The sequence below is a fragment of the Macrotis lagotis genome, chromosome 7 (genome assembly GCF_037893015.1).
Source record: "Macrotis lagotis isolate mMagLag1 chromosome 7, bilby.v1.9.chrom.fasta, whole genome shotgun sequence".
Taxonomy (NCBI): Eukaryota; Metazoa; Chordata; class Mammalia; order Peramelemorphia; family Peramelidae; genus Macrotis; species Macrotis lagotis.
Window position 1 is genome coordinate 111,665,883 of NC_133664.1, and position 13,370 is coordinate 111,679,252.

The 13,370-nt window shown below is 36.3% G+C and overlaps 1 protein-coding gene across 6 annotated transcripts in view; it reads left to right on the top strand.

Moving 5' to 3' along the window:
• The window catches only part of DGKI (diacylglycerol kinase iota), a 592,236-nt gene that overhangs the window by 474,522 nt on the left and 104,344 nt on the right, over positions 1-13,370 (top strand). For 5 of the 6 annotated variants that reach the window (XM_074193600.1, XM_074193597.1, XM_074193598.1 and 2 more), the window contains one exon: positions 1,298-1,393. The exons of the other annotated variant lie outside the window; for it this stretch is intronic. In XM_074193600.1, the coding sequence (XP_074049701.1) occupies positions 1,298-1,393 (96 nt within the window). The remainder of the gene's footprint in view (positions 1-1,297; positions 1,394-13,370) is intronic. 6 annotated transcript variants of the gene reach the window in all.

The window sequence follows — 13,370 nt, forward strand, 5'->3', positions numbered from 1 at the left end:
AGGTTTTTTTTTTTGCAAGGCAATGGGGTTAAGTGGCTTGCCCAAGGCCACACAGCTAGGTAATTATTAAGTGTCTGAGACCGGATTTGGACCCAGGTACTCCTGACTCCAGAGCCGGTGCTTTATCCACTGCACCACCTAGCCACCCCATCAGATTGTTAAGTAGTATGGATGGCATTTTCTCTTCTACCTTTAATCAGCAGTCATGGAAAAAATCCCAGTTGTGCCTAAGACTTTGTAAATCCTTACAATGCTTTCTAGAATCCTTTTGGACAGCCTCATTAGTCCAGATCATCAAGAGTAGGTATTGTTTATTTTAGTTTGGGTCCATTTTGGTCACTGACTATATTTATATCTACATCTAAGGACAGCTAGATGAAGGGGTGGATAGATCATTGGCCTTGGAATCAGGAGAACAGGAGTTCAAATCCAGCCTCAGACACTTGACACTTACTAGCCTTGTGACCTTGGGCAAGTCACTTAACCCTGACTGTCTCACATCCAGGGCCATCTTCAGTCATCCTGCTTCATATCTGGCCACTGGACCCAAATGACTCTGGAGGAGAAAGTGAGACTGGTGACTTAGCACAGCCCCCCCTCACTCAAATCCAATTCATATGTTTGTTGTGGCTTCAGTTCCCTGATGTCATGTTCTTCAAGAATGAAGAACAAAGATTATTATTTACATCTAAATATCTATATAAATCTCTGAGGAAAAAAGCAGATCTCTCAATTCTTCATGACTGGTTATCAGATAACTTGTACTTGTATATCCATATTATTATTTCTTGGAGCTATTTACTTTTCAGAGTGTTCAACTTTACCAACATAGGAAAAGTTACATGGCTAATTTATGTACCTCCAGATATTTAGGAATTCTTCAATTTCATTTCCTCTGGATCACAAATATTTCTCTCCTCCATTTCCCCTGACACAAGTTAAGATTCACCCCCTTGTTTCTTCAGATTATTTCACATGACTTTACATTTGATGAGAGGCAATATTGTGTAGTAGAGAGCCAGTCCTAAATCCAGGAGGGCCTGGATTCAAGTTTCACCTCTGACACATATTGGCTGTGTGACCCTGGACAAGTCACTTAACTTATTATGTGCTCTAAACAACTTTCTGGGAATTTAAGAGTAAAAGAAGATAAGACCCTGAATTGGTGGAAGGAGTTCTCCCTTCCCAACTGCCTCACCTTGGCCAGCTCCCTATGCCAGTGAACTAGCAGTCCAGTCCCTATCCCTCCATTTCTCACTATAGTCAGGTATGCCCACTTCCCTGCTTTCTCCTGCAGGCTTTAGTCTGCCAGAGCCCTGGGACTGGTTCCTGCCCCAGCAGAATGTGCACAAGAAGCTTCCTCCCTGGGATAGAAGACTGCTTCAGATCTAAGGTCTCCTTGGTGCCAGTGCCCTCCCTTGCTCTGTTGTCTTGATTGCTTTTGTTCTGCTCTTGGATTCTTTTTGGTTTCTGGCTGCATTTCAGTCTTTTGAATGTCTGCTTTGGCCTTTGATCCCTGGGCACTCCTGACTCTCTCATCTGCCTGTCTGATTTCTACCTTATTGTCTTACCCCCACCCCTCAAATTGTGTGTGCTTTCAGAAATGATTTAATGTAGAATCAATTAATCAACTTGTATTTGTTAAGTATCTACTATGTGCCACAACTGAGAATACAAATACAGTGAAACATCATCTACTTTCCAGAAGCTAGCAGTTAATCAAACCTTTATGAAGCCCCTGTTATGTTCAAGATTCTAGGCAAGATGGCATAGACTTTGAAGCAGGTGTTCTTCCCTAGGTTCTGCTTGGGGATCATGGCACCTTCCTGCAAGGATTGTTGTGAGGATTAAATGAGATCATGTTTGTAAAAACACTTTGCAAACCTTAAATGACTGTTTAAATTGTGACTATTTTTATCATTATATTAAACAATTTTAATAGCTATATTCAGTGTAATTCAGTTTCCTTTGTAATCCCATGTATTTTATGTTTTTCATTTAGAGACATCACTAGGTTTCACTAGGCTACCAAGGGGATCTATGACCAAGAAATGCTAAGAACTCTTTTTCTAGAATAGTAGGGAAAGTGACTGAGGCCCACACTCTAAAGTGGGGTGGACAATAGATTAAAATTCAATTGAAAAATATTTATAAAAATAAATGTAATAAAATAAATTAAATTAAATAAAAATAAATATAAATATGAGTAAGTAGTTTCTATGTTAATGTGCTGTTGTAGAGATCCTTTATGTAGCTTAAAAGCTCACATTTTCTGAGTTTGAAACTTTTACTCAAGAGAATACAGAGATGACTTCAGAGTCAATAAGATCTAGTTTTTCTAAGTCAGTATTATCCAAATCTAGCCTGAATCACTCAAATTCAGCACATTCTCTAACTTCTCAGTTTTGGCTTCTCACTTTGTCTCTGGTTTTCTTGGTTGCCATCCAAAGATTTAGAGCTAGACATTCTCATTGTACAGCCCCAATCATTGCAACATCAGTAAATCCCCATTTATCAACCTCTCCTTAACTGAGTTGACATGTTTTGGAATATCTGTCAGATTTTATTAAAGATTCTTATTACATTCAAATACAATTATAGTTGACAGGATTATAGTTTTTGCTCTGGCAGTCACAGCTGCTTTGTAAATGGTGAAATATCTCCCTTTGCACAGCATCCCCTAGCTCACTAATTTGTGATTATTTGTAAATAAAATATTTATTAATATGTATTCCTTGTAAACATATTAAAGAACAAGTAAGCAATGCTATGTAATTCTTCAGTATTTTATAATAATTGACTTTCATGTTAATAAGATTTGGATAGATACTATCATGTAATGTCCTTTCAAGCTTATCAGAATTTTATTTTTTATTTTTTTTACTGTTGCTATCATTTTTCCTAAGTATAATATACTTAGCCCCAACCTGGATTCAGCCTTTCAGTATCTGAAGCTTCCTATCTTTTCAGGCCTCAGCTCAAATTTCTGAGCTGGAAGTTCTGGAGATTTGTCTGTGGTGCCTTTTCTCATAACAGAAGCTCAGAGGTAGAAAGCAACTCAAAAGCTCTCTAGTCTTAACCAGACCTAAAATATAGCTGACTTAGATTCTTCCTCTTGGAAACCTCTAATGAAGAGCAGTCACAACTTCCTGAGGTATCCTATTCTATTTTTGAACAGCTCTGATTATTAGGAAGTTTTTCCTTATACCAAGCTTAGATATCTGTCTAGCATTATCCCTTGTTCTTTCCCCCGGAGCTAGTGTTAAAAAAATGAAAGCTCCCTCTCCTCCAACCCATCTCTCTCATTCAAGCACTGAAGGGCTTGAAGCTTGAAAAAAAGATTTCCTGGACTTGAGGTTGATTTTTTTTTTTAAAAAGAATTTTTCATCTTCCATTCAAAGATAAATTCTTCAAAGATGCAGAAGTAACCTATTAGTACAGGGGATCTTAACTTGGTATCCTTGAATTCATCCCACAGTTTCCCAGTCTATCTGAGGGTTCAAGAACTCAAAAGAGATTAAGAAGCCTAGCATTCATAGAAATCAGATCCAATCAAAGTGTAAAGGAGGAATCTTAACTCACTAAATGTTATGAAAGTGGGAAAGGTGTTATTAAGTAGTTCTAACACTGAATGCCTGAAAATGGGGGCATCAGGACAGAAATGGGGAAAAGGGGGCAAGGAAGAGAGGCACAAGGGAGAACTTAAGAGATTTCATAATTTTTGTCCAGTATCAATCCTTTTCATCTTCATCAGTGCTAGGTCAAAAAGAAATAAAATCCATTAAAGAAATTTCTGCTCTATGGAACATATGCCCACATACTTTTTAAAGGGAACTTTACCCAGAGCTACATTATGCATTGGCTAAAAATGATTCATTTCATTATTTAGACTGTATATATTACATATACATATACACATATATAATATATATCACATATATAAACATATATGTACACTCATTCATACATGCAAAGATAAACAGTTCCTAGAAAATTGGTCTGAATTTCTGTCAAATTAAACAGAACCTCATAGCCTCCCTGATTTCTGCAAAAATAAACTATATTTCCTCATCTTCTTCCTTGTCTTCCTTTCTCAGAGCATTTTATTTTCAACTATTCCAGGAAAAAAAAATCATTCAAGAAGCCAACCATTTGGTATGCAAGTGCATTTAGTTAAGGTACACATTGTACATGATTTGGAGAAGCAATTTTCTCCACTACAAGGCTAGGATCTGTGTGGGGTTTCATTATGAACTCTATTTCAAAAAGGTGAGTTTGGTTTCTAAGGATTGTGAGGATACAATATAGGTTGCACGGGAAACCTGGACTGGTCTATAGATAGCTGACATTCAGAGGGGTCAGACATTGATTCTTGAGATGGTCATTCTAATTGATATTCCATTGTTGTCTTATTCCATACTAGCTCAGAAAATAAGTATTATTAGGTTAATTGGAGAAAATGACCTTTGCAAAGCTTGCAGAGTTATAGATTAAGAGGTAGAAGGAACTTTAAGGGTACAATAGCTTCATTTTGCAGATAAGGAAGTTGAGACCCAGAGAAGGTAAGTGACTTGCCCAAGGTCACACAGGTAATAAATATTTGGGATGAAAATCCAACCCAGATCTTACTGACTCCAAATCCATGTCTCTACCTACCATTCCATGCTTCTAAATAAATAATATTTACTGAGCATATAAAGTCTGTGTGACTTTGAGTTAGATCCTTAAATTCTTGAGACTCAGATGCCTCATCTAGAAAGGTAAGTGCCTTAGTTAAGAGAATCCTAAAATCATCATTTTATTATGCTCTGTAGTGTTTTAGGTTCTGAAAAGGATATAGGGAATTCAGATTTACATAGTATTTTAAGGTTTGTGAAGCATGTTTCTCATAATAACCCTTGAAGAAGGTGAGTGTTACATATTTTAGGTTGTCCATTTCAGATAAGAAAATGAGGTATAGCAAGGTGGATTGATTTGTCATTATCACACATCTAGTAACTACCAGAATTTGGATTCAAATTTAGACCTCCTGACTATAGATGAGATAATGTTTATAAAGTAAGTGCTATCTCCATTCCTTTCCCTCTCAAAATCTATCATTGTTTCAAATATACCAGTTCTCCATTACAATATGGAATGATTCCACTCTCCAATTGACAAGACCAGACAACATGACAGAGACAAGATAGAATATTGCAAAATAATTTAATAAAATAATCAGAAATATTGAAAAACTATACTGATTTATCCATGTTTGTAAGGAATTCAGTGTGTAAGGAATACAGAGAAGAGTCACAAGAAATTGAGAAGGTAAGAGGGAAGGTACCAGACAGGGAGAGGCCAGATAAGTGAATGCATTTCTCAATTTTCACTCTTCCAAATGGGAAGAAGAGAAAAGGAATTTTTGACAGAATGGGCTAGGGTTTTGATTCTGATTCCTTAGTGTAGAAGAGGAAGCATGAATAATCTTTTTTTCCCTACTTCTTTCCCCATGCCTAGAAAGTTTCCAAATGACTAAAGAGTTTAAGTATTATATTTTACTCCTTCCTTTAAGGCAAACAGTAGATTTTTCTTTTGGGGTCTTTCTTTTGGGGTCTGGGATGCCATGGAGCCTATTGAAAATAATTAGTCATCCTGTGTCTTGAGATGCTCAATATTTCAAGTCTTAAAATTAAAGGTAAGGATAATTGGGTATGATGAGAAATCAGGAAGGACAAATGTAACTGTGAACTAGAGCTATCAAAGAAGACATCTAAGAGGATATGATGCTCCAGTTTGACGGATGAATACAATTTGGATAGGTCAGAGAGAATTGTCAAGATAACATGAACAAAACTACTTGAACAATAATGACTATGATATGTAGGAAAAGTAAGACCAATCTGACTTAAACAGAGTAGATATGTTCATGAGTAGAAAGAAAAAACGTTTGGAAAGAATGCATTTGGCATAGGGTAAAGAAAAGTTGGAGAAGCAATTCAGATTTGATCTGGGAGAAAACCATTGTAGCTTCTTTAGCAAGGAATTAGATATATGGGATTCTTTAATAAATCTTCTGCATCCCATGTTCATTTCTATTTTTTGACCCTACTATTCTTCTTGGTCTTTAATAAGTTTGATTTTCTAATTGCAGAATTCTTTTGTAGCAGTTATTTCATTTAATCTTCACTAAAATCCCCATCAAGATTGTAAGCACTGGACAATCCATAGGGATGGTATTTTACCCTTTGGGTTCTGGTTGCATGAGGGCCTCTGATCCTGTTTTCTAGGTATCATCAGGTATTTTCTAGGTATATTCAAGAAAAGGACATACAGTTCCTCAAAAAGCAAGAGACAGCTGAGAAGTATGGGGCAATTGGGGTTTACAAAGAATTGTCTTGCCTTTCAAGTTTGAGATTGGGGCTTAAACACTTTTAGCTCAAGGTAGCACTTCCAGACATGTCCTGCCACTTTGATTTATGCTTTAAGTCTATTAATCCTGCTATAGCCTTGAACCTTCAAATCTAGTTATATAGAAGCCAGCTGTTATAAATATTACAAAGTCCAATGGAGCAGAAGCTTGCTCTCCATCCTTTCTTTGTTTTCCCTCCTTCCCTGTGTTTCTTTTTCTTTTCTTGAGACATCTCCCTGACATTAACTGTACTGAAATATAACCACCTTGAACTAAAACACAGAACACCATTGGATGCTTTCAATAGTGAGTTCCATTATTCCTTTCAAGATTCTTCCTTCTATCTGGCTTCAATTCCATTAAGTTTGACTTTGAAACCAATTTTTCATATTTACCCCTTTTTGACACTAAGTAATTTATTCTTCATTAGTTTAACTGAAGGTATCAATTAACATTCACATTTGTTGTGAATCTTAAATTTCTGCAAAATTGACATTTAAAAATCTATAGCATCTACTGAGGTTTGGCCACTACCGAGCGTTAATTTGGCAAAGATAACTAAAGCTCAACTACTACTTGGTATATGAAATGTAAATTTAATGATCTGGAGTCCTTCTCCTGGAATTCAAAGCCTTCCATTATTTGATCCTAGCCTTTATCTCCAAATTGAACTCCATACTTTACTATAGAAACATATTACTACTAAACTGATGTCCCAGGTATCCCTCTAGTAATCCTGGGAAAAAGACCTAAGAGCTTAAGAAATGTCCCAACACAAGTGGCCAAGCTATAGAATTCAGTTTAGATGACTGACTCCAAAACTGTACTCTTTCCATTGCAATACTGTAACACTGTTACAGTAACACATGGTAACACATTGTTTCCTCTTTCCAGGAAGACCTGATCCTTTCTGCTCAGTTTATCTAGGTCCTAATTGTCCTTCAAATTCTTTTTCATCCTTAAAGTATTGGCTCCCACCATTTTAGGCCAATCTATAGGTGAACATGTATTAATTACCTCCTATGAGCCAGAAAAAAAGTGCAATTTGGTAAGGATTCAGAAAGAGGAAAAAGATAATGCTTACTGTCTGTTGTAAGCTCAAAAACCCTACAAATATATACAAAGCAACCTGTATTTAGGATAAATAGGAAGTAATTAAAGGAGGGAGAACATTGGAATTGAGGGGTTGAGGAAGGTTTCCTGTAGGAGATGAGATTTTAGTTAAGACTTAAAAAGAAGGCAAAGAGGCCAATAGTCTGAGTATTCCAGGAATGGGGCATGGGCATGAGTAATACAAGAAATTGCCCAGAACTAAATGATGAAGTGTCTTGACCATGGGAGAGCAAAGAGGGTAATATTACCAGATGAAATAGTACATATAAGGGAGTAAGATGACTGAAACATGGTGGGAGGGGGTTAGAATATGAAGAACTTTGTGTTTAGCCTGGAAGCAATAGCAAGTCAGTGAAATTTATTGAGGAGGTTGGGAGATTATAACACTATCAGACTTGTGCTTTAGGGAAATCACTTTAGTGGCTGAATGGAGTGGAGAAAGAGATGAGGAGGGCAGACCCACCGGCAAGGCTTTTTACTAGTCCAGGAATAATGTGATGAGGACCTGTACCAGAGTGGTTGCAGTGCCAAGAAAAGAGAAGGGGGCATATTCTAGAGATGTTGTTGCAAAGCTGACATTGACAGTGAAGGAAAATTTGGAGGAACCTAGGATCTTAACTGTGACACTAGAAAGGGCTTTAGAAGTCAATTATTTCACCTCTTCATATTAGAAATAAGAAAATTAAGACTTTTCGTTATTTATTCAAGTTTAAATGATTTAAGTATTTAATTGGTTTATCAAGGTCATACAGGTAGTGTCAGAAGTGAGGTTAAAGTAGGATTAAACTCAGTAATTAAACCTTGAGGATTGATTAGAAATAGTGTAGAGGTTGAAGAGAAGGGCCCAGGACAGAACCCTAAAGGATACAAGTTGTGAGGAGGTGTGATCTGGAAAAGGATCCAGCAAAGGAGATAGAGAAAGAGGGGTCATATAGGTGGGGAGTCAACCAGAAGAGAGTGATGTCCTGAACACCTAGAGAGCAGATAATATCAAGTTGGAAAGGTTGATTAACAGTGACAAAAGCTTCAGAGATGTCAAGGAGTAAGAGGATTGAGGAAAAGTCATTGGATTTGGCAACCTAGAGAGCATTAATAACTTTGCAGAGAGCAGTTTGAGTGCAAAAAAACTAGATTGCAAGGGGTTAAGAAGAGAATGGAATGGAGGAACCTACTGTAGATGACCTTTTTGAGGAATTTATCTACAAAAGACTGAAGATCCAGAACAATAATTAGCAGAAATGAAAGGTTCAAGTGAGCATTTTTTCCAGTTGGGGAGATATGGGCATGCTTACAGGAAATTGGAAATGAGCCAATGGACAAGGAGGGATTGAAAACAAGTGAAAGAGTGGGGATAACAGAGAGGGCAATCTGTTGGAAGAGATGGAATGGAATGGGATTGCTTAAATAAAGAGAGGGATTAGCCTTAGTAAAAAATAAATCCAAATTGAACTTTGTCCTTCCTCTAAATTCTTTCTACGCTCACTGCTTGTACTACTTAGTAGGCACTTATCAAACACTATCTTTTGTGTTATTTTTTATCTTGTATCTATACTTGACCTCCTCAATTAAAATATAAGTTATTTGAATGTGTATTGTATTGAGATTGCATTTTATACTACTTAATATGTCCAATGCTTTGCACATAGCAGAAGTAAAATAAATGTTTGATATTCACATCTGGTAAAAGTACAGATGCTGCCAAAACATCCATTTGCACATTCTAAAATCCCCTTTCCTCTGATTATCTACTTTTTAAAAAAAATATATTCCAGGAAAACATTAGTTTTCCTTTATTTTTACTTTCTTCTCCCTTGTAGACAGGGATTTAGTACTTTTCCTTCCCTTAACGAATTCCTATTGCTAACATCCAGATGTTCTTTCATTATTGAAAATTTAGAAACTATAAACACTGTATTACTAGACATTTAAAGTTCTGGGTCTCCCAATTTATCACTATTGAGGGGGCTATTTTTTCCCTTAAAATGTTTCATATTATTGGGACATAGGAATATTTCCCTGTCATAAGTTGCTTTGATGGTTCATGTAGTACAAATAATAGTGTGACAAGATCATTGATATAGAGTTGAATGAGATCTTAGCATCAAATCCTACCCTTTCATTAAACAAGTGGGAACATTGAAGTCAGAAAGATGCATTAACTTGCAGAATATTACACAGATAATAAAAAGAAAAGAGGGGTTAGAGTTCCAGGATGGAGCCAGGAAAATTCATCTTCCTGAATTTAAACCAAATCTCACACTAGTCTTGTGATCCTAGACAAATCACCTCACCCTGTTTACCTCAGTTTCCCCATCTATATATTGAATTGGAGAAGCAAGTTACAAACCACTTCAGGATCTTTGCCAAGAAAACCCAAAATGGAGTCATTAAAAGTTGGTCTCAAATTGATAATTTCTGAACAGAAACAGCTATCAGTTCTGATTCTATTCTCAGTATTCTGGGAGTTATATCATGAAAACCAGCTTGAAGCTTCCCTTACCAATTCCTTACACTTGATCTGCCTCACTATTGTTTCTGGAACCCTTTTAGTACAAAAACACTACACAAGCTCTTACTTGTTGATAGGAATCGTAGACTGCTGACGTAGAAGGACTATTATAGGTCATTGAATACAACTTCTTTATTTTTTTAAATGAAGACTGAGGTCTAGTGATGAGACTTGCCTTACCCAAATTCCCTCAAACTTGAGATTGGATCCTACGGTTTCTGGATTCTTATGATCATAACTATAGTGTAAGACATTAGATGAAGAAGCTGTAAGCCAGCCCTTCCATCCTTATTCTTCTCTCTCTCCTTATCACCACTGGAGATATCACCATTAGATTTATTCTTGGAACGACTTTGAGTTAATTACCCCCATTACCAAAGAATTAGCACATAAAATATACATATTTGAAGGACATCTGGGAAGATTTTGTAACTTTTCCCTGAACTATCCAAAAGGATCTTAAAAAGACATGGTATATGTTAAGTTAAGCTCCATCTCATGACCTAGACTTCAAAGTCGACAGAACAGTTATAAACAGGGACTTAATATCTTTTAAACTAAGTAGTTTGCTGTTATTGTTATTTTTTTGTCTTGAATTGTTTTACCAATTGCTGTCTTTCTTGTTGCTAGGTTCTAATCACAATTTCCTTTTGAAACGTAGGCAGTTTGTTCTTAGTATGAGGGTTTGATTGTGTTAATAGTCATCCTCATTTTCCTGTCAGTTAGGAACAAAGATAAGCAACTTTCACAAAAAAGAATCCAACTTCTTATTCTATTACTCACTACTGGGCAGCAGGGAGGGCAAAGCACCACTAAACTCACATCCCCACTCTCTTGCCTCTATCCTCCATCATACTCATAAATAGCAAAACTAACTATAACAGCAACAACTATTTATTAAAACAATTAGTCAGTGTTAGGTAATTGACAGTCTAAAATAAAGGATGAAACTTGCCCTTGGGAGGATACCAGGAAATTGATTGACCCAACTAAAAACAGAATTATAATCTCTTTAAGTTTGTAGAATTGAAATTGTTACAGTTCTGAAAATGAGACCACTTAATCCATTCTTTTTTCTCAGTTATTTTAATGGGTTTCATTGGAATAGTCATATGATTGATCCATTTTGGTCATCAAACCACCAAAACCAGGCTGGGCTCTTTTTTGTCTCTTTCTTCCAGCTAGTAATTTTTCACCTTTTTCATGCACCTGTCACCATTTATAGATTAATTGTTTTGACTATGTAACTACAGTGATTCTTTTATTTTTCTTAGGACAATGATTGCTATCTTTTGGATTGACTGTCCATTTTCTGCTAACATTCCCTTGCTTCTTGTCTTCAAGAAGTTTTTTAAAGATAGGATGTATACACAAAATGACTATGGATGGGGATAAAAGCACAAAGGAGAGGTATTGATTAAGTAGCATGAGACAAGAACATTTTTATTTGGAGTTCAAGGAGGGTTTCATGGAAGAAGCTGGACCATCAGGGAAAAGAAGGATTGTAACATTCAGGAACAAGGAGGGAATTTGTCCTAGGAATGAAAGATAGCCTTCACAGGCTGTCAGAATAGAAAACAGACTCCTCATTCAATTTATCTAACACGTGTTTGTGAAGGGTAGAAAAATGAAAAATGTCTAGAAAGGTATGATGGAACCAGACTTCACAAGGTCTTAATCACCAGTTTAATGAGGTTCTATTTTATTTTTAAAGTAATAGTGAACCATTGAAGGTTTTTGAGTATAGGAATGACTTGCAAGTTTAGTTCTGTACTTTAGGAGGGTTATTTGGCTTGTAGTTGAATACCGTTCTTGGGCTTCTGTTTGCCCATAATCACTATTTCTATGTTATTAGAGCTCTGAGCACTGTCAAAAGAGTTAAATGACATACCAGGATGACAGATTTGTAATTTTGATTCTCCCTTTCTTCCTCTCTCTGTTTCTGTCTCTCTCTTTCTATCTTTCCCTCAAACACACAATCACACCTATATCAGGGAAGTCTTTGTACATAGATAGTTTTTATATCTCAGCCTAAGAATGTGATAGATTTAAGCTCTGGAAATTTAACTCCTTGATTCATACCCAAAAGGACTGATTTAGGGCCAGTGAAGAGTCATAACAGTATCAACTATCTTTAACTTAATAGTGTTGCAATTTATGTACAGAGTAGTGAGGTGACAAAAAAGGGAACCTGAAACTGGATTCAGAGTTCTACCTTTTCTGTTCATAACCTTATTTAGTTACCATTGCTGTTGTTGCTGTTGACCAGATCTTCTTCTGGGAATTTGAGTAAGTGATAGACCTTAAGTGAGTTTGTGAAGAAAAGAGTTCTCAGATTCATCATTTGGTTATTTCACTTTGGAAAATATTAGCAATATTCTCCTTTGGTATTTGATCCATCTTAGGCCTCCAAAATGCAAAAAATCAACTGCTGCCAGCCCTGAGTCAGTCACAGGTTGCTCATATTCTCAGCCAATTTTCTGAATCAATAGAGGGTGAAGGCTCAGTGTCCCAAGACTGTTAAGTATAGGTTAGCCCTGTACTTATCTTAAGAGTGTTTAGGTACATTCTTTGCCTAGGGGAAGTGGGATGGTGTCAGCCCTATTTAACTTCATGATTCATTGAGTGTTATTGTGACTTTGCTTCTTTTTCCTTTACTGGACCACTTTCTTTTACCTACCCCTTACTTTTTCTGAAGGTATGACTTCAACTTCCTGTCCTTGTCTCTAATTACTGCTTTAGTAAGATAATCTACATTATTGGTTTTAGTAATTATCTTTAGGCTAAATACAAGCATTCCAAATGTCCATCTCTGATCTCTTACCTACACACCAGTTTTCTGTTTCTAGTCGCATGTATGGTATTTACCCAGGGTTACTCTATTTGTCCCCAATTCATTATCTTAGCTTGGCATATACCCCAAATTAGTTTTGTCTCAAGCTTCCATTACTGTTATTAGTCCTATGTCATTATTATTATTAATTATTATTATTACTACTACTACTATTATTATTTTCCTAGGCTAGAAAGCTTGGTATCATCTATTTTCAGAAAAATCTTGCCAAAGTATTATGACTGCTCCTTTTCCAAGTTGTTTCCTCAAATCCGGACAGTCAGATAGACAGAATTTGCTCAAGATTTGGAGGTATAACTGAACCATATGCTTCTTCTGGATTCCTTTCTCAGAATTTTCATTTGTTGATGCATCCTGCATTTCTTGAAAGAAATAAAAGTCATAGAGAGATCAAGGGGGATGAGAAAAGGAAACTTGCCTTTTGGGAAAGGAACAGAGAAAGCAACTAGGCAGCTAGATAGAATCCACAGTAGGCAGTAGATTATATATATACTGGACTTGGA